This window comes from Motacilla alba, chromosome Z (genome assembly GCF_015832195.1).
Source record: "Motacilla alba alba isolate MOTALB_02 chromosome Z, Motacilla_alba_V1.0_pri, whole genome shotgun sequence".
In the NCBI taxonomy this organism is placed as follows: domain Eukaryota; kingdom Metazoa; phylum Chordata; class Aves; order Passeriformes; family Motacillidae; genus Motacilla; species Motacilla alba.
This window is the reverse complement of record NC_052046.1, coordinates 50,038,889-50,060,313: the sequence shown is the minus strand read 5'-3', so window position 1 is coordinate 50,060,313 and position 21,425 is coordinate 50,038,889. Positions and strand designations below refer to the sequence as shown.

The 21,425-nt window shown below is 37.9% G+C and overlaps 1 protein-coding gene and 1 long non-coding RNA gene across 5 annotated transcripts in view; one reads left to right on the top strand and one right to left on the bottom strand.

Moving 5' to 3' along the window:
• Positions 1 to 15,873, top strand: part of DAPK1 (death associated protein kinase 1) — an 86,813-nt gene extending 70,940 nt beyond the window's left edge. For both annotated transcript variants that reach the window (XM_038125907.1, XM_038125908.1), the window contains 8 exons: positions 676 to 753; positions 2,780 to 3,002; positions 5,335 to 5,523; positions 7,315 to 7,512; positions 9,690 to 9,828; positions 11,144 to 11,264; positions 12,732 to 12,920; positions 13,463 to 15,873. In XM_038125907.1, coding sequence (XP_037981835.1) covers positions 676 to 753; positions 2,780 to 3,002; positions 5,335 to 5,523; positions 7,315 to 7,512; positions 9,690 to 9,828; positions 11,144 to 11,264; positions 12,732 to 12,920; positions 13,463 to 14,695 — 2,370 coding nt within the window. In that variant the 3' untranslated portion in view covers positions 14,696 to 15,873. The remainder of the gene's footprint in view (positions 1 to 675; positions 754 to 2,779; positions 3,003 to 5,334; positions 5,524 to 7,314; positions 7,513 to 9,689; positions 9,829 to 11,143; positions 11,265 to 12,731; positions 12,921 to 13,462) is intronic.
• Positions 15,874 to 16,023: 150 nt separating this feature from the next.
• Positions 16,024 to 21,425, bottom strand: part of LOC119696204 — a 27,023-nt gene continuing 21,621 nt past the window's right edge. The window contains exons 4-5 of one of the 3 annotated variants that reach the window (XR_005255536.1): positions 21,174 to 21,421; positions 16,024 to 16,201 (exon numbers count right to left, since the gene is read on the bottom strand). This is a non-coding gene — a long non-coding RNA (uncharacterized LOC119696204). Of the gene's footprint in view, positions 16,202 to 18,030; positions 21,422 to 21,425 lie in introns of those variants that run through there. The other 2 variants (XR_005255534.1, XR_005255533.1) reach the window with 2 other exon arrangements.

Sequence of the window (21,425 nt, the reverse complement as noted above, 5' to 3'; positions counted from 1 at the left end):
AGTACACTGAATATATGTAACATCCATTATTCCAGCAGCATGGTGGCAGAGAGAAGCTTGAATAGGAAAATAACTTCCTATTTTGCTTGGGGATGTATTTTCTAATACTCTTATCTGAGACAGTGAAATAAGCAAAATACTCCTAAATTACCTCTTACCAAAATTTAAACAATAGAATAGCGTAAGATAGCTGTAAGAGTCAAAGTAGTGGGCAATTTTTTGTTTTAGTCTTTTTAATATTAAACTGCTGATCTGTGATCATAGATAACTAAATGGCAAGACCAGGATACTGAAGGCAGCTTTGCTTCTCCTTTTATACTTGCTGATGCGATTGAAAATGCATACCTTGCAAGTTTCTTGCTTTCTGGAATCCTCCAGTGGCTGATATGCCACTGTCAGTCTTTATCCATTGGTAAACAAACATTCACCTGCTATTAGTGTGAGTCAATTTGCTGATGTGTCCCTTCTTTATGAGCTTTTAATTCTATTCAGTGTGCAATATCTAGAAATCACTATCACCCTCTAATTGGTGAGAAGAGGAATGGAATTCAGGGGGAGGAGTGTTGACTTTGCTCTCAGACTCTGAATTCAAAGCATCTTGTTACAGTGGCATCCAGATGCCCATCTGTAAAACAAAAATGAAGGAACTGCTGCTAATAATTTGTGTTTCAACAGGATGGGAAAACAGCAGAAGATCTCGCCAGAGCAGAGCAGCATGAACATGTAGCCAGTCTGCTTGCAAGACTTAAAAAGGTGGGGAATACATGAATTTTAAGTGAGGTTTTCATCAAAGCCATTCTAAAAGCTGTTGCAAAATTTCTTGCTGCAATTCTGTAATTTTTTTTCTTTTTCCTTTTTATATTTTTAATTTGAAATTATGCCCTCAATTAAAGCAAGTATGTACACATTCAAGAAGCTGGCTAAGCAAGTATGCCACACTGATTTATATCTATCAGTGTCTGACAGCGCCTAGCAAAGCATCTAAGGTATTTAGTAGAAAATAAGCTATTAAGAATTAGCACATTCCCCAGGATGATTTATTTCCTCACCATCACCATTTCACTTAGATAAAGGTTATGAAGGATGGGAGGTTTGTGCCCCTTATGAAAATACCAATACCAGATGAAATAGTTCCATAAGTTCTAAATGTCATCTTTTAATTCTGCAGTTTCAGTATATCCAAATGTCTTGCTAACTAGAACAAAAAGATGATCTGGGCTTGTTGTAAGGCAGCATGCCTGACACATCTGATACACATTGATTAGTCAGATAGGCAGCATCACTCATGCTGGGAAGGTTCAGGGCCTACTTGCCTGGAGATTACAGGCAAGAGCCAGACCAATTAAAATAATCCTGTTATAATTACAATGATGAGTCTGTGATTGGAGAAACTGAAATAAATGACCATTTCTATTGCTAATAGAAGATGGTGCACATCATGTATTGCCAAGGCAGAAGTAGAATCATGTTCTTTAGGTCTGCCAGCAAATCTGTACTTCCTAGGATTGTAAACTATATGTGTGTGAATATGTGAGAAGTGCAAAGTTCAGACTTCCTTCACAATGACAGCTTTGGTAAAGTTTGTCATAAGAGGCTCCATTTTGCATAGTTACATCCCCACTCTTATTTCTGTCTGTATGCAGGTAGATAAATTCATGATTTATTCATAATGTAAATATGAAAATAATGCAAATTGACCTAGAACAAAGAATGAAGGTCAGATAGATCTCTTTTGAAAGCAATATTAGTAAACTGCAACTCTCTTCTTGATTGTGGAACATAACATTACTGAAGGTCTGTCTCTATATATGTGGGGAAAATGCATTATACTATGTAACAAGGAATTTGATCAATTGAAATTAACAAATTATATCTAACCACTGAAAATGTTGTAGTAAATCTTAAAATGGTCAGTATCATCTAGTACAGAGCATACCTTACACTTATTTTTGATGCTTGTGAAGTATTTTGCCTCTAATACAGACATGTGAAGAACATACTATCATACGTTCCTATCAATCCACCTTTGTGGAGGATTCAGTATTAGCTGTAACAGTGCAGTGTTTGCACTGTGACTAACTTACTAAGGAAATGCCTGCTGGTGAGGAAGGAACGAACTTGTATGACAAATTTCTCAGCTCAGTTGCTGCGAGCTTACAATTCAGGGGGGCTCATCCTACGTGTAAATTAGGTGCAAATGCAGAACAACAAAGCCTTTATCTCATCTCCAAATGGGGGAATGAAGAAAGGAACTATTAACCTAGTTCCTTTGCTCTCACACTTTCTTGCTTCCTCCCTGCTTCCTTGAAATTCACCCAAACATGAGAAGCACTGAAAAAGTTGATGTAAAGAAACAAAGAGAAGAAATGCACATTGAATTGTTGGATGGTTCAGGTGATAGCTGTCACAGAAAAATTCTTCAGTGCTGCATGTATTCCATTAGAGTATGTATATTGGTTAACCTTCTGAGACTGATGGGTTAGGAGAATGGGCACTGAAAGAGGCTAGTTTTGATGTCTTTGCTCTCTCCATTGGAAGTCAAAATAATTCCATTCACTGATTTGAGCCTGAAGATATGGGATTTTCATGAAACGTCAATGCGGCTCTTGAGAGTGGGCATTAAGCTCTCCTGTCTGCCTGTCCAGTAACTGATGGCTTGCACGATAAACCAGATGAACACCAGTCTGGCAAGAAAGTGTATCTAAACCCACAGTGAATTTGTTGGGAGGCAGAAGTTCCCTGCCACACATTCTGATTTCTTCTTTGTACTGAATTTTAGGATACGCACCGGGGCATTTTTATCCAGCAGCTGAGGCACACACAGAATCCACAGCCCCGGATCAAACTGAAATTGTTTGGATACTGTGGCACTGGGAAAACCACCCTGGTGGAGTCCCTCAAATGTGGCCTGATACGAAGCTTTTTCCGAAGACGTAGGCCTAGGCTCTCCTCCACAAACTCAAGCAGATTCCCCCCATCACCTTTGTCTTCCAAACCTTCAGGTATGGTTTTGAACCGTAATGTTTTTATGAGAAAACGGTTTCCTCTTATTCTCTAAGCTCCTAAGAAGAAGGTGTTGGCTGCAATGCAGAAGACATGACAGCCTAATCATGCAAGAAACAAAAGAAAAAGGGAGAAGGGATTGACTTCTCTGTCCATAGGTTTGTCCCTAAAGTAAGAGGAAGAGGACCAGCGGGTGTGAAGGATAAATGAGTAGTAAAGGTGTTTTTTGCTTACATGCTGCATAAGTGAACTTGCACAGCAGAGGACAGGACTTGTAAACACTGCTGTTTATTTGTCACAAAAAGTCCTAGGCTGCAAACATCAGTGTCATTACTAGCTTCCTTTCTGCTGGGGAAACTTCAATAAACACTGCAAAATTGGAACAATTGCTGCCTCTGTATGTGATTTTTAAGTAGTAACAGGTTTCAGAACTGCCTCTGATGCCTTGGAGTGCTTTTCTCTAAGATACAGGTTTGAAATAGCCCTGTTAGTGGTGTCTAAAATCGTCTTCAAACAAGCTGGAAATGGAAGTTTTCCAAACAGAAGTAAATGTTTACAAATATTAGGGAATAGAATGCTCATGTAGCACCAGCTGGCCTGTGCAAAGTGGGAAGAGCTACAAGGTGTAGAGAAACTAGCTAGGTTTATGCTTAAGCCTGTGCCTAGTCTTTGAAGAACCCACAGGGGGACTGTGGATAGACCAGAGTGTCTGGATCCCTTTTCTAACACAGGGAGCCTACACAAGCAAGCTAAGCATGTTGAGGAGCTCAAGTTTAAATTGATGTTTTGAAGTGGTCTTACTGTGTAAGTTTTAGATGATAATTGCAGGTTTGGATTTTGTTCATGATTTTTAAGTAATAATAGAACAGTGCTAGTAGTAGTTTTCATCTTTTCTTTCTCTCTATTCACCTGAGGAAGCTATAGGGCATTCACAAAGTGGCTTAACAAGGCCAGACCCATACCACAGAGATTGTTACTGCATTTGATGTTTACTTGATACAAGGGCCTCACGTCTGTGACAACAGAAAAAAGAACTTGATTAAATTAATCAATCAAAATTTCTTGATTTATTTATTTTAATTTACTGTGTCATACAAAGGGTGATAAATCACTCAAGGAATATCAGTTCCTGGAGGCAGTACAACAAGGTTTTGATTGAAGTTAGATTTTTTTGTGTTGATTGGTAACAGAACCAAAGAAGAGGTGTTATGTACTCACACCATCATAAAATCAGAAAGATTGCCAGTCACACTGGCAAATCAGTGTAAAAATAAAGGTGAATTTTAAGCCCTTCAAAAGAGCTTACCTAGATATGAAGCCAGAAAGACATGCAGTTGTATGTATTCAAAGCTACTATGGGGTTATTTTAGCATTTGGAAGTTTGGGTTTTACTTCTTTCAGTATATGTTCTTTTGGGATGTAAATCATTATATAGCATGTAAATTATGTTCTGGGCTGAGTGACATAATCAGATAGATATTTAAATCAGCACAATTTGGTCTATACTTGGTCACATAAGATTTTTTTTGTTTATGTGTTTGTTTAAATTCTGTAAAAATAAGTGTACAAATTCATTAAGTATTTATTTACAAGAGCCAAAAGATTTAAAATATTACCCTAGGAGATCAAACATGAAAATGTAGTTTGACAGCTAACTGGTAATCTCCTTCTATTGTAAAACCCAAATACTAGAATTTGTCAACTAGTGGAGGAAAGAAATCTTTATCCACTAGATGGTGCAAGTCAGTTAAAAAGGCCTTTTGTTTCTCATTTGCACTCTGGGAAGCTGAATAAACAAGGAATTTAAAATTTGCTTATTAGTAAAATAAAATTTGCTTATTAGTAAAATAATTTTGGTTAAGGGTTTTTCTCCCCCACTACCCCAGTGACACATGTTACAAAGAGATATTTTTTATCATTACTTACAGGAATCAATAGTATGAATATGTGACATTCCCATGTCAATAATAAGCCATGCAATGAAACTGTAGCCCTTAGCTTAAAAAAAAAAAGGCAGCATATTTTGCAACATAGAACTTTAGCTATTCAAACCTTTCATATGCATAAATTTCGGTCCTCTTCTATGCTTTCTAGTCAGAGGTATATGTGCTGTTAGACATAAGTGCTTTATAGGATCATTCTAACATTCTCCTTTTAACCATTCAGAATAAGAATGTAGTTGTGTACACCCACAGCTTCACAGACATCTCCTTTCTTTGAAGAGCACTTTGGGCTTTTTAATCTGCTTTTATGGCTTGCATACTTGTTTTGAAGTGATCTTGTTGTGATTTTCACATAGTTTTTAATCTCATTTTCCTTTCCCTGATCCAGTTTCAGTAAGTATTACGAATCTTTATCCTGGCTGTGAAAATGTCAGTGTGAGAAGCCGTAGTATGATGTTTGAGCCAGGCCTGACCAAAGGGGTGTTAGAAACTTTCGTATCACCTGCTCATCACTCTCCATTCTCATCTGATGACCAGTCCACCAAGGCTATTGACATCCAGAATGCCTTCTTGCATGGTAAGAAGAGCCCTGGGCTGGGGTGCCTTACTGCTGTAGAACAGTTAATGCCATTTAACTTGTTTTTTAAAATAAAAGTGGGGGGGGGAAAGTCTGACTTGGCATAGTAGTGACTGTGTTTGACAATCCAACACTGGTGGCATTTAATTTGTTTGAGAAAGTAAATCTGCCTGAAGTTCTGTAGCTATTGTAATATACATTTTAATCACTCATGTCAGATTTTTACAGTATTACATAGAAACATTTCTGAGGTGAGTAAGTGAGAGAGTAGAAAAGAGGGATTTGGTATGACAGGAGCAGGTCAGCAATGTGTCTACTAGTATGAAGGCTTCTTCACCTATACTAGATGTCATCTGGGGATTTTATCAGATTGAGCCTGGTCCCATTTAGTCCTCACCATTGAAGTATATTCCCAGCTATGCAAAGGACACACTGTTCTCACTCTATGTCAGCACTGGAGCATTTTTGGTGAGCCTTGGAGCTCATCAGTCATTGTGAGTGGGGCTTCTGATTTAATATCTTTTTTTGCAAGGAAACTAACTGCTCTGCAGTTGAAGCCAGTTAGCAGTAAGAGGGGTAAATCACAGAAGGTGTCGTAAGTACACACATGGCTTTTGGCTCTGAGACCACACAGATTGTCTCCCACCAGCCTTAATAATTGTCATTTATATCGGGGGTCAGATCTCTTCTTCATAAGGAAAATGTTTTGCGTGCCTTACCAGCTGCAATTTTGAAGCTGAGTTAGTAGTAACATTGGAAACAGAAACCTGCTTTTCAGTGTATAATAAAGAATGCCGTGACAAAGCCTTTATCCTAAATGCTGAAGAGTTTGCCAAGTAGCTAAAACTTGTTCTTTGTGTAGGCTAATTTCTTCCTTCAGTATAATTTGAAGCCCAGTCAAATTCTGCAGGGAAACAGAGTTGTTCCATGGACTGTCAGAAGGACTTTGGTTTCTTTCTCTGTTGTGTACTATACAGTACATAATGTAGACACAGGTGAACTCTGAGTAGCTGTACTCATAACAGCAGGTTGGTGTGTTCTGACTTCTCTCCTTCTAGAAGTTTGAGGTGCATCTTAATCACCATGTATTTAATTAGAAGTAGTACAGGTGAGGCAGACATCATCCTGCTCAGATGGTGCATCTGGAAGGGATACTAACACTTTTCTCACCCAAAGCTAGAGACCGCAAAAAGAAGCATGGAGCTCTTGCAACCCTTAACATGTTGATTCTTCAGCCCTGATTTACCAACACAATGTGAATAGTACAGTTCTGTAAAGCAAAGCGGCTTGTTTTTAGAATGTGCTTCAGTGGTTTTTGAAATCAGTGGTGGCATGTTAAGAAGAATAATTAATTAAAATATTAAGCTTTTTTGAGGTTACAGGGAAAGAATGAGAGCCATTATTCTTGGTTTTCAAGACAATTACCAGATCTGCTGCTGTTGTTCAAGGCAAAGCTCAATTTAATTGCGTAAGACTGCATGCATTTAACACAGGTGCTTACATATGGAATCAGGCTAAATGTCCTAGAGAAGGAATGTGAGAGAGGAGCAGATTTTGAGGGCCCAGCTGCTAAAACTGACTGAAACTTGTTCCCTTTGTTCATGATTGCATTTTCAGTCTTGCTTTCTCACATGGATACAGTTTATGTTTGTGACAGTTTAAATCAGATTAAATGTTTTGTTTGTGGCCAGAAGATACTTCATGCTTACTGATGATCTCTTACATCTTTCTGTGGCCAGAAGATACTTCATGCTTACTGATGATCTCTTCATCTATTTGTCTGTTTTTCAGGAGTTGGGGATTTCAGCATCTGGGAATTCTCTGGGAATCCAGTGTACTTTTGCTGTTACGATTTTTTTGCTGCAAATGATCATACTGCAATTCACATAGTGCTTTTTAGCCTTGAGGAGCCTTATGAAATTCAGTTAAACCAAGTGACCTTTTGGCTCAATTTCCTGAAATCATTGGTCCCAGTTGAGGAGCCAATAGGTATGTTCTTGTTAATGAAATATTAGAGATATAAAGCTTCTTGTATTTCTCTGCAACTCTGTACATCATCTGTGTTTGGTGTCTTCATCCCCATGTATGCAAACGAACTTGACATTAGGTTTCTTGGCAAAAGGGAATTTTATCTGTGGAAGAAGCCAGAAGCATTGCACACACCACTTAGTTCAATTAAAAATGTCACGAAGTACAGTGCAATATCTTGTGGCACTGAGATTTACATCTGTACATGGCAGATGATGTTTTATGTCAGATAAGCTATCAAAAGTGTTTCAGAGGGCTGGAACCATTCAAAACCAAGTTTAGACACTTCGCTTAAATTCCTCTTATATCTAGCCCAATAAACAAAATTTTCAGCATAAATTAGTCTTGTCAGTGACAACAGGACAGAACAGTATTATGGAACAGTGTTATCCCTCAGTATGTGCAACTTTCATGTGTTTAACTAAAGTTCTATTTGGACTTCAAATATGGTAACTTTTTGGTGCTGATGCACAGAAATCAATTTTTCTTGTAATTTTCACATATGTTCCAATTTTGCACAGGTTTTAAGTAATTTTACTTATTTTATATTCAAGCTTACTGAAAGATACTTGGTGGGCAAACTTAAATTAACTTAAATAACATTTTTCTTATAAAGTCTGGTAGTCCAGCTGTATATACAGTAACTTATTTAAACTTGTTTGCATTTGTAGCTGATTACTGGTCTGCAGACTGTGACAGTCTCTCAGACTAACCAAGCTCTGACATGTGTCTGGATTCTATGATCTGAAAGATTATTCCAGCCGGTGGATCTAGCTCGGCACTAAAGGACATTTTTAGCGATGCTAGGGATTCACCAGACAAATGTATTAAATATTTAACATTGTGCAAAGAGTTACTTTCTCTCTCTTTCTGTATGCATTATCTCAGCCAGACAATGAGCCAAGGCCAACCCTTGGTTTTCAGTTCAGGCATCTGCATTTTTTTATTTTCTGTTTTAGATCAAATCACAATAATAATATCAGCATTTGGACCTAACCAGCAATAAATGACCTGTGAAAATTAAAGCTCAGAAATTTGCAAAAAAGGTGACAAAGCTGCAAATACACCTAATTTGCAACTGCTGAAAGCTTTTCACTGCTCCTAAGTCTCAGTTGATTTTTTTTCTTCTTGCTTATCTGATTATCAGCATTATTTAGATACTTCACTTAAATCTGTGTTTTTACTGATCAGCTCAGTCTGGGTACCCATCCATCTCTGTATTGTTACAAATCTCTCAAGTAATCTTTAGTAACTGATGTGCGCACAAAAGTTAAAAGTCTTGGAATTACTTTCCAGTTATTTTGTCTAAGTCCTTAGCTGCCAATTAAAAAGAAAAATAAAAAGAAGATCATTACTTGCCTGGAAGTATTATGCAGAGATTTGGGGAAGTGTGTTTTTTTATGAATTAATCAAAATTATGTAACTCTTAGTTGATGAGAACTGAGCAGTGATGTAAGCATGTTTCTCCCATGTCACTTTTTTAAAATGTTTAATGATGTCTTCTATTTTCTGGAAAATGAGTTTGAGAAAAGATTGTAAACTCTGTGTTCTGTACTGTCGCCTCATTCATGCCATTTGTATCTTTCTTTCTTTCTCATTCTTTTTCATGGCTTCTGCCAGGCTTTCCTACTTAACTCTCACCTAAGTGAGAGGTCATTGTTTGTGTAAGTACAGCAAAATAGCATTCATATCAACATATGAATGTTGTAGACATTTTGTGTTCTTACAATCCTCTACTCTGCACCTGTAATATTAAGGACTATGCAAAATGCTTTCAAGAAGCTGCTATTTCTAATTTTTTTTCCTCTCACGGTGTCGTAGTTTGTAGTTAGTAGCTATATCATTAGTGCTACCGATTACTGCTTTTGTTAAACCAATAAAGTAACACAATATAAATGTATCTGATGTTATTCAAATTGTCTAGCTATTAAAATTGGGCCTTATATACACAGTCCTATAAGCCGATAATTGCCAGAGCATCAGCAGTTACACTGTTAATGGCTGTGCTTAGAGTTGGTAAATAACTACAGAAGTGGTTGGTATGAAGAATGTAAAATGTATTTCTGCTTTTCTGCGTCAGTATCAGCCATCTCCATTGGCATGCCTCATAGTGAGGGAGTCCTCTTTTTCTCTTCTAGCATTTGGTGGAAAGCTGAAAAGTCCCCTGCGTGTTGTTTTGGTTGCCACGCATGCTGACATAGTGAATCTGCCTCGGCCTGTTGGGGGAGAGTTCTGGTATGACAAAGACATCTCTTTGTTGAAAGAAATCAGGAACAGGTAAGTGGGAAGTATATTTATAAACACACTAATTGGAAAGAAAAATACTAAAATGCATTGGAATAGGTAAAATGTTTTTATATGGCTTATATGATATTCAAAATATTATGATATTTTGAATATGTTCAGGAAGCATATATTGTGCTAAAATTGAAATGTTTACCAATATTACAGTGAGTAAGCTGCCCTGAGTGAGCTAAAATGAACCAAGTGGCGTCAAAATTAATTGTGGTGTAGGCAGTCTCACCCTATAAACACTGGGCTACATCCAAAGACCCATTCCAACTTTCTGTCTAACATCCTGGTTCTCAGGTTTTGCACCGGTCTCAGAAAAGTAGGCTATTTGCAGCTAAAAACTGTGGATGCAAAAGAGGAACCTTTACCAGAGAACTACCTTTAGCTCTTTACTGATTTAGGATAGCTATGGAAAAAACTTAAATGAGGCCTGGAAGTACATCCCACACAGTTTGCAAAAAGCTGGACATTGTGGAGTCACACAGGTGACAAGGTCATCCAAGAGGTACAAAGAAGTTAGTGAAACTTACAGAATTCTTCAGCAAATGTCTGGAGAACATACTAAGATATAGGTAGATGGAAATGGGGAATTTTCCATAAATATACTATTGTTTATAGTAACAATACCTTATAATAAGAGTGAGCATGTAAGTGGGAAACACTGGGTATGAGAAACCATCCATACCTCCTGCAAGTATGGACACTTGTCTAGGCTGTACAAGAAACAGATGTAGGAATTCCAGCACAGTAGTTGGGGAGGGGGGCAGTACCTTAACCAATTGAAATAAACCAATAAAAAAACCACCTGTGTGTCATCTTTGGTGCTGGAGTGCTTATAAATGCAAATCTCGACAGAGCTAGGCAAACAGACTTGTGTGGTTGGAAACTGAAAAGTAAGTAGAAAGAGAGTTGTCAAAACCAATGACTACTGAACTATTTGAAGTGAGAAGAAAGCAAGCAACAGACATTAAGACCTTAAAACAAATAATTTTACTTTTCTCTAGTAAAATGTTTTGGTTTGTAATTACAGGTCATGTGATGCAGTTACAATTTTCTTACACATATTTACTCTTCATTCTGAGAAAAAACAATTTTCTCTCAATACTTCTGCTTATTTTCAAGAAAATTACTTGAAAACAGTACAGCTACAGTGTCTGTGCTTATAAAATATCTCAGTATAATCATGACTTCATCATTCCTTGAGGAAAAACAACTCCAGTATAATTTAAGACTGAAGTACAATTGTATTAAGAAATAAATTGGATTTGGGGCTAAGTTAATAATAATTATTTTTGTTTAGATTTGGAAATGATTTGCAAATTTCAGAAAAGTTATTTGTCCTGGATGCTGGAGCATCTGGGTCTAAAGATATGAAGCTTCTCCGAAATCACTTGCAAGAAATAAGAAGCCAGATAATTTCTGTAAGTAGTGTCTAATAGTCTGGGTTGGATAAGCCAAAATGTGAATGTCTTGTGTAATGATCTACTGTAAATTTCAAACTTTAGAATAATGAAGCATAAGAAACCACTGTTGTTCCAATGTTCTAACAGCACACTTGACAGGTCTTGTGATAAAAAAAGCCTTGACATCAAAGATTCAGTCAGCATTTTGAAAATAGTAGCTGTTTCAAGCAGATGACCAAAATACTCTCTGTTGAAAGGAAACAATTTGAGATAGCAGTTTAAAGTCATAATTTTGGTTTTTGATTTGCAGTGATTGGATTCCAGCACTGGTCCCCACTTTTTGGTTTGTTTTTTTTTTCTCAGAATAGTATTATAGAGAAACAGAGAAATATATTATAAATATATTTCAGGAAAATAGGTTTTTTCACTTAAAAACCCACCAGAGTAGAACAGTTTTCTCAACTGTTAGAAATATAATTCTGAATATGGATATGTAAACTGAATATGGATATGTAAACTGAATATGTATTAACTTTTGACTGCATTTTTTAATTGAAAAATATTGCTTGCAGTTGTATCTCTATGTGTAGGTATATGTATATGATACTAAAGGTAAAGTGTAGCCATGGTTTGATGTTATCACCATGAATCCATGGAGACTTCCATAATAAGGGTGACTAAGTCAAATTTTTTGTACCCTGTGCTAAATTGATTAATATCATGTTACACACCAACAAGATTTTCTGCAGCTACTTTAAAAACATATCTTTTTGTAATTGATTAAAAATGGATGTATTATTACTGAGTTAATTCTATTGAATTGAGGAAAATATTTAGATTCATGCAAAATGAGGAAATTGAGGAAAATTCATGCAAATTGAGGAAAATATTTAGATTCATGCAAAAATTCAGCCTATTTTACATTCCTGATGGTCTCTTGATTTTGTAAGCTTTTCTTCTCTACGAAAGCTTTAATATAGCTATAGTCACTAGCTTGAAATCTGAAGGGGTTTACTGCATAAGAAGTGGAGGCTGTGGCTTGAGAATGAGCAAGAAGGCATAAGTGAAATCTAAGGCGATCAATACATCAAAATACCATTTCTGCTTCTTATTTAGTACCCTGCTGTCTCACCTTTTGAAGTAAATTGGTCCTGTAAGATATTGATGAGTACAGATTCTAAATAAATTCTCATTATTTCAGAAATAAGCATTAACTTACAGATTCATGATGGCAACTCATGGTGATATTTGGAAAATTTGCTTATTTCATTGAAAAACTAGTTCATGCAATTCACTTTTTTAAGAAAAGGTAGGTAGATCTTATGGCAAGGGAATGCCAGATGGAAGAATAAGGGTCCAACACAAAGGGAGCTCTTTAGATCTGAATATTCATTACAAATGCATTAGACCTTCATATAAAAAAAATAGTACCAAAAAAAAATAGTACCACTATTCTCAAGTGGATGTTTTCTGTGCTTTTCTAAGACTTGCCCACCTATGACTCACCTATGTGAAAAAATAATCTCCACACTGCCTTCCTGGAGAAAAATTAATGGGCCCAACCAGCTGATGTCCTTGCAGCAGTTTGTGTATGATGTACAGGAACATCTTAATCCCTTAGCAAGCGAAAATGACCTACGGCATATTGCACAGCAGTTGCATAGCATAGGAGAAGTAAGTACTTTTATCTAAAGTCCATTTCTTTATTTGCAAGATACAGTTCTGGTAGATTATTTCTTAATGAATTTAAGGAAATGTCTAAAGTTGTTTGGTTTTTTCCTCTTCCTCAAGACATCACAAGAAGTAGAGAATGCTTATTAATGTTTTCTGTTATCATTGTCTTGTGGCCTCTATTTTGTTAATGTAATCTCTTTGAGACAGGAAGAATTACATTTTTTTAGCTATAGTTGTAAGAATATAAAATACCCAGAAAGGATCACTATGTTATCACCTTCAGTGAAGCGTTCACTGCATATGAGAGATTTATATGTGTCCAGTAGAAATTGCATAGTCGCTCTAATAATCTCATTACAAGTGGAAAATAACAACATCTGTTTTTGTTCTGAGTGCTTGCCATATATTTAAATGCACTGTTGTTTTATTCCTGTGAGCAGTTTTAATCAAATTGTCGGGTCAGTCTGTTAGGAAGGCAAGAACATGGGCTATCATCTTGTACTTCACAAGATGTAAACAGTAACTTTCATATTTATAAACAGATTAACATTATGCAGAGTGAAACTGTCCAAGATGTTGTGCTTCTGGATCCTCGCTGGCTCTGTTCTAATGTCCTTGGAAAAATCTTGTCAGTGGAGAACCCAAAAGCCCTCCATCACTATAGAGGTCGCTACACCATAGAGGACATCCAGCGTCTGGTGACAGATAGTGACGTGGAAGAACTGATACAGATTTTGGATGCCATGGATATTTGTGCAAGGGACCTTAGCAGTGGAGCAATGGTGGATATTCCTGCTCTCATAAAGACTGACAATCTTCACAGGTCTTGGACAGATGAGGAGGATGAAGTGCTGATTTATGGTGGTGTTAGAATCGTTCCTGTGGAACATCTTACACCATTTCCTTGTGGACTTTTTCATAAAGTTCAGGTGAATCTCTGCAGGTGGATTCATCAGCAGAGCACAGAGGGAGATGCTGATATACGTCTGTGGGTAAATGGATCAAAGATTATGAATCGTGGAGCTGAGCTTTTAGTGCTGCTAGTCAACCATGGGCAGGGTATAGAGGTTCAAGTTAGAGGACTGGAAACAGAGAAGATCAAGTGCTGTTTACTTCTGGATTCTGTGTGCAGCACCATTGATAACTTAATAGCAACAACCTTACCAGGTCTTCTGACTGGGAAATATTACCTTAGTCCTCAGCAGCTGAGGGAACATCATGAACCAGTAATGGTCTACCAGCCTAGAGACTTTTTCCGTGCACAGAGTCAAAAGGAGACATCACTAACTAATACTATGGGGGGATATAAAGAGAGCTTTAGCAGTATATTGTGTTTTGGATGTCTTGATGTTTACTCCCAGGGAAGCCTAGGAATGGATATTCATGTTTCTGATCTGAATCTACTTACCAGGAGAAAACTAAGTCGACTTTTGGATCCACCTGATCCAATGGGCAAAGATTGGTGCCTTCTTGCCATGAACCTGGGCCTCCCTGATCTTGTTGCAAAGTACAATACAAATAATGGAACACAAAATTACTTTCTCTCAAGCCCAGTTCATGCCCTTCTGCATGAATGGAGTAATGCACCTGACAGCACTGTAGGCATACTAATGTCTAAGCTGAGGGAATTAGGTCGTAGAGATGCAGCAGATTTCTTACTGAAGGCATCTTCTGTATTCAAAATTAATTTAGATGCTAATGGTCAAGAGGCTTATGCCTCCAGTTGCAACAGTGGCACATCTTATAACTCAATTAGTTCTGTAGTGTCAAGGTAAGAGGAGGTGTTTTGCATGGATATCCTTTCAAAGTGCAGAAAGGATGAAAGATACAATATAATAGTTGTACTGTATAGTGCATACTAATTTATGAGCTTTTGCATCAGAGGATCTTTCTCTGGCACCACCTTTTTTGTGCATAAACTTTCTACTCCTAACTGTGAGTTGTTGCTCTTTATCAAAAAGACTAGTGTACTTCTGGTGGTTTAAAACTATTTCTGATTGAGAATGTGCTGCTTAATACTGCCATTTCAACTGGAAAGTCTTAACTTTTTAGATTATATACTGCAACTGTTTTATATAATTCTCCCCATAAAAGGTAGGGGGAGAGGAATAGCACATAGTACTTTATGTGTCTGTTTCTTACATTCTTTTTTTTTTTTTTTTCCTTTTCACTGTGTCCTCTGCTTAACTTCTTTTTATATTTGTAAGGAGAGAAATCCACCATTTGCGGTCAATCTGACCAAACTTAAGTGCATCATTTTTAGCTGAAAAAGTGAGTGCCTTTTGCAGGAGGGAGGGTGCAGTTGATTTGAATGACCCTGCTGGAGTTACAAGAACATGCTACCTCTGTTTCACTTAAATTGTCTGCATGCTTATCATTGCAAGTGGTGCTTGCCTATTAATTTTTCCTGCACTTCTAAGTCATTGGTGATGACTCACGCAGAGCATTCTTGTGCCAGTACTACAGGTATAGGTGTGATACCTAATCAACTTCAATTACAGTCAAATCATAATGTGAAAATCTCTTATACTTGCCAATTATCATGCTTCGTTATTTCCATGCACCTCAGGTAAAAGTTCATATCATTATAATAGAGTTCAAAAAATACAAGTGTTGGATACTGCAGAATACTATTGTCTAGCTGTCAGTTGTAATTTGTGTATAACAAAGGTTTTCTACTATTAGATCCTGCATTACTTACTTCCTGTACTTGAAAACTTTGATGGGGATAAAAAAAAAAAAAGGAAGCAAGGTTTCTTGCAGTGATAACTTTTAAATTGATATGAGGGAATATGACCCATTCTCTGTTCTAAAAAGCATGTAATTTTCATGGTGCGATATGTGTTTTGTTTCTATATATTGTATGTATATATATTAAGACTATTTTTTCCTTAATCTTACATTGTAGTAAATTTTAAAGGATTTTTCTACAAATAAACTGTTGCTTGTTGCATCCTTGTTGATCACATTCTGTTGCTGAAGGGTATCCAAACTTCTTTTGTTTACAGTTAGAATTGAGGAGAGGCAATGCCTGCCATCTGAAGTTCTTGGAACCTCCTGTTTCACTTCAGAGGAATTTCTTAGTATGCTGCAGGAATATTTATGGGTTTTTTTTAATTGCAGAGGTGGTTACTGTACAGCAGAAGAATTTACATTCATTTTAACAAATGGCAAGCCAAAGCAGTTTGCTACATAGCTTTTCCTTTGTTATTTTTGTTCATAATGGAAACCAAACCAGTAAATGTGAGTCTGTCATCAAGAATTCTCCGGGTAATGCTGTGCTGCAGAGAGATAGGACACTGCATTAGAACTTGTGCTGCAATAATTGTCCTTTACATTAAATATCCCCTAATCACACAAGGGACTCTGCTGGTGCTGCTTATTTAAAATCTCAGCATTACTCCCTGACAGCTGCACAATCTTGGTATGGCACACTCTGCAGGCAGCTTTGCACAATACCTCTGCCCTATGTATGCTGCAAAGGATTTAAGCAATATCTTAAAATCCTAGTTGCTGTTTCCCCCTGCCTTTCTTTATCCTTGCTTAATTAAATCTTTCCCCAGGTCCCTGCTACTGCTGGGCTCCATAGTTAACCATTTCTTTAAAGTCTAGTCCTCAATAAGAAGTAGGGTTTATGAGCAGTCCTACCCTGAGCTGTCTGTGTTTTGATATTCTGCTTCTGACAAACTGTGTTCAGCATCTCCCACCACTGCTCTAAGTGGCCCAGTGCAGAGCCCAGCTCTACACAGCCTGTATTTGCCTCTGCCAATTAATGGCCACTACCATATTCCAGCTTCCACCTGTGGACATGTTTAGTACTTCTGTCAGATTCTGGTAAGTGGAGGGTCTTTTTCATGTCATAAAACTTCCTGGATTTCTACCAGAAAAGTTTTCCTCACCTGCCCGCCTACCCAGATGCTTTGTGTACACTTGAGATGTGTGGTCAACTTACCAACACTGATTAACTACTCTTTTTACTTTCTTTTTGTTTTTCCCTTCCCCACAGCATCTTTCTCACAGTTCCTTGCTTCCATTTACTGTAAAATGTAGACATGGGAGTATAAATTCCTTAGTGGACTCTATGATGAACCTTTGACTAGCAGTCACAGCCTATTGCATCATTTACAGTTTTCATGGTAATAGGCTCATGAAAGTGAATCACAGTCACAGGATAGCTTTGAATTCCTTTCTTATAAATCCTGTGCTACTGATCAAAAAAAATAAAAAATTTGTTTTCTAGATGACAATTTGGGGATTAAAAAAAAGGCTAGCCATATGTTACAAGTGAGCATCCCTTCTGTTGCTTCACTTTTATTAATTATTTTGTTTTGTGAATGCGACTAGGAGCAGAGCTTCATTCTGCAGTTTTTAGAACTGGGTTTAAAAGATGCACAGATCCTGTCCTTTCTCATTTCAGAAATGGAGAAAATGCAGGTCTTTGCAAAGTCTAAAGAGTTTAATCATAAGTGTACAGAATGTATAGTACATGCAGGGAACATGATGAGCTTAGCTCCTGATAGTGAAATAACTGAAGCTGGACAGTAACCATCTTTGTAGCTTCTGAGAAGAGCGGCTGAAACATAATCTTGAGGATAAACCAATGAATGACAATTTTCATTTTGTCTTCAAAATCCATAATATAGACAAACTCTGAAGTTTGCTGCTCAAGGCCAAGATGCATTACAGATTATCTTGCAGTTTAGAGAAGTATTCTACTGGCATCCAGACTCTAATCTTGAAGAAATTTTCTGAATAAGATAGAGAAGAAGCAAACACTTTGGTGCAGGCCATTTTTCCAGTGATTTCTCCCCAGCATGCAGCAGCATGTATCAAATAAAAGAAGTGCTTCATATGGCTATTTTTATTTGGTCTTATTGGTTGTACTATTTTGGGAAGTTTTGTAATTGATGTAACAGCTGAGTTTAGAAAACCACAAGAGATCAGTGGTTACATGCAAATAATTTTAAGGTAGGCCAAGGGCATCCAGAGACGGCCTCAGGTGGAGGTGGGTATATATGATTTTTCTCACCTTAAATGGATGAGGAGGCAAGGGTAAGATGAAGAGAGTCACAGGTTTTAGGACCTTTGGGATTCAAGTGATTGAAAAAGTTATGAAACTCCCAAATGTCACATATTTGACAGAGCCAGGAGGTTTAGAAAGGAGCTGGTTTCCTAAATGGTCAAGTCTTTATAGAGAGCAACAGTGAAGTTTTTAGAGCTGCCTGTGCTGGAGCCAGTGCCAGGTCCTAAACATCTGCTGGTTGTGTTGCTCCCTCAAAGGAAAAGTTACTTCCCTAATTCATTGCAATCTTTTTCTTGCAGAGATGCTGTGTTACAGCATCATTATTTAAAACAGGTGCCTCAATTTGAACTGTATCACTATTTCAGCTTTGACAATGAAATGGAGGAGTAATGCCCAAATTGTAACTCCAAAGAAAGTAAATGAAACATGCTGTTGGCTAAGTCAGAGGAGATGGAGCATTGGAGTATCTTTGAAGCTATCCTAAAAGCATCTGCACAATATTGAAATTTATTTTTATTTGATTTTTATTTGTTAAAGTCAGTCCACTGCATAAAAAAAAAAAAAGAAATTCACTCACATTTCTTTTCAGACACTGTCCGACTCAGAAGACAAGGCAGACAAGGCAGTGGATGGAAAAGCAAAATGAAATAGGTTTTCAACAATGCCTAAGTTTTCCAAAAGGGTTACAGCCAAGCCACTCAGACTTTGCAGGTAGAAGTACTTGGGTCTTCAAAAGTCAGATGAGCAGTATATAGAAGGGAACGGATGGTATTCCTCTGTATGGCTACACCATTTATCATAACAAGCTTTACAAGAGCAGTGGGACCAGCAGCTGAGGATCTCTGTGGATCTGGTTCAGTTTTGCATTAACCAAACGGACCTAGCGTTTCTGCACCAGCCAGACTACTTTGGGTGAGGTCCAAATCCAACACATGCATATTTACAGATTGTTTTTCAGAACGCAATTATGTTGCTGAGTCAGTTGGACGTAGCTTAAAATTCACTGGCCTGCCCTGAGACATGGCAGACCTGGACCACCTTGCCCAAACTCTGGCTCCTGCTGTCACCAAGCCTAGGACACCTACACTACCAATATGCACTCACATATGCTAGGTAGAGAGGAAGATTAAGAAGAATTTAGGGCAGGGAGACAAGGGGGTCTCAAACAGGAGTGAATGCTTGGACATGCTGCATCTTACATGGATTTCTCAGCAAAGAGATGCTGACAGCCTGAGCCCACACATACTCTTCCTGCAGAAATGTATCACCTGCTGCAATGGTCTAGGCATATCTGGTGGCTCTGTGTCCAGGCTCATGCATACGCACTCTGTTGTAACTGCACAGGATTCGAATGCAGCTTGGTGAGGTATGCTCCCTATGGATTCAGACGCAGTCACAGCTGACTGTAACACACCTGGAGACTGGAAGTATATGTGTTATCTGGAAGTTAACTAGCAGTATGTGTTTATATCTGGACTATATGTGTTGGAAGTATAGTCAGGATGTTTCTGCTGCACCTCAGCAATTGAAGCTGGAGGGCTGGGGGAGAGGGTTGGAATCTGCATGAGTAAGGACTGAGTGAGACACCAGCATGTGGTGCACAGGGAGGGGAGGATGAATTTGTACTTTTCAAAACTGCTGTCAGAGAAACGTGGCAGAGAGGGGAAAGGTCTTGCATTACAGGGGCTAGACTGCTGATGTTAAAAGACAGCATGTGTATGACTCTTTGAGTCATCCTGTGCTTCACTTTTTGACCTGCTCATTGCATTGCAAAATCAACGTTTTTAGGCTGGCCACAAAGAAGTATAGTTTGACTAGTCTGTTTCCCATGAAAGATGAATCAGCTTCACTTTCAGACCCCCCTACACAGGACTGCTTACAAGTCAAAACAGATGTAGCAATCAGCTAAGCAAAAGAAGCGCAGGGAGAAGGTTAGCAGCGAATCCCTCCATTGCTAAATTTACCTACAAAGCACTACAACTTTGTATCATTTTTACATCTTTCTGTTGGCTGCAAATGTGAGAAAAAAGTATCCTGCAGAGTGCTGAGTGCAATCAATTACTGCAAAGCCAAAATTTTTATTAGTGGAAAAACAACAAGTACAAGTCTGGAATTTTGTGCCAAAGGCAATGTGTCAGTGCATATGAAAATCAGTGTAGGTGCAGATGAGTTGTAGGACAGAAACATATCCTACTCTCCTAAGCCTATAGTACGGATTATTTCATCATTCCTAAGGTATGTATGTATCTGCAGAAGAAGCAGGAAAGATATTTCTTCAGAAGTATTTTCCAATAACACCTGATAGGTAGGATTAGACTCAGATTTGGTTATACTTAAGAAATTAAGTACCATCCTCTACAATTAGAACACTTCAAATAAAAATTTTCTACAGACCTCTGGGGACTGTGTTGGCAGCTAGAGAATGTTGTAACAATTTCCTTGGAAAACATGGAAAGAGGTGAGTCACCATAACCAAATTAACATCAGATAGGATGGGCTAAATTTCCTCAGTTGCTCACAGTCAGAAGGAAATATCACTTGCAGCTCCTAGACCTGGTAGTCAGGTACCAGTACAGGTGTCAGAGGCATCATCTTAAGGCATCATCTGCAGTATCAATCTGCTTTTAGAAGCTCATAAAGGAGCTGCATGAATGTTTAAACTGATGAATTAACACTGGTTCCATGTTGGCTTCAAGAACTGAATCAAGGCATTCAAAGTTTGCAAGTGCTAATGGAAAGAGGAAGATTTCCAGTCCTTTTTATCCCAGGTAATAACACCTGCCTGAGAAATGTTTTGCAAATCACTTATTGCTGCCATCCCAGGAAAATACAGAAAGGAACTTAATCGGGTGCCAATTTGGGTCTACAGAACAGATATTAATAGATTAATACAAAGCTACCATGTGGCTTCCTATTTGCCATTCATTCTCCAAGACATACGGTTGGTTTGTACTTAGCAAAACAGGGAGAATATTTTTCAGCAGAAGGTGAAGGAAAGTTACAGGAAGAACAGCCTCCCCAGCTGTCACTTAGCACCATGCATTTGTCCTGTTTCTTACTATCATGGCTAGGAAAGCTCTACGGAATTCCCACAGTCACCAAAGAAAAGCATGCCAGAGAGAAATTCTGCCTTGTTTCATACATTCATCTTCACTAAGGATGTTCAGTTATTTAAATGTTCAGTCTTCCATGCTAGCATAGTATTTTCACAGTTTCCTTATCAGACCCACCTTTCTGCTTTAAATTGCTCACTGCAGGAAAGAATGCTACATCACTCATGTGAAATACTGCCTGTGGCACCAGGTGAACTAGGCATTGCACAGGAGAGCACAGGTCAAAGCGAGTGCATTGGGTGCTTTTTAGATAAACATGATAGTCCCAAGGGCCTCTTTCTACCATCAGTTTAACCATGTGCTCAACTCAGACAAAATTCAGCTGCACAGTGTGGATGTGATCTCTGAATTTCCCATGGATATACCTGT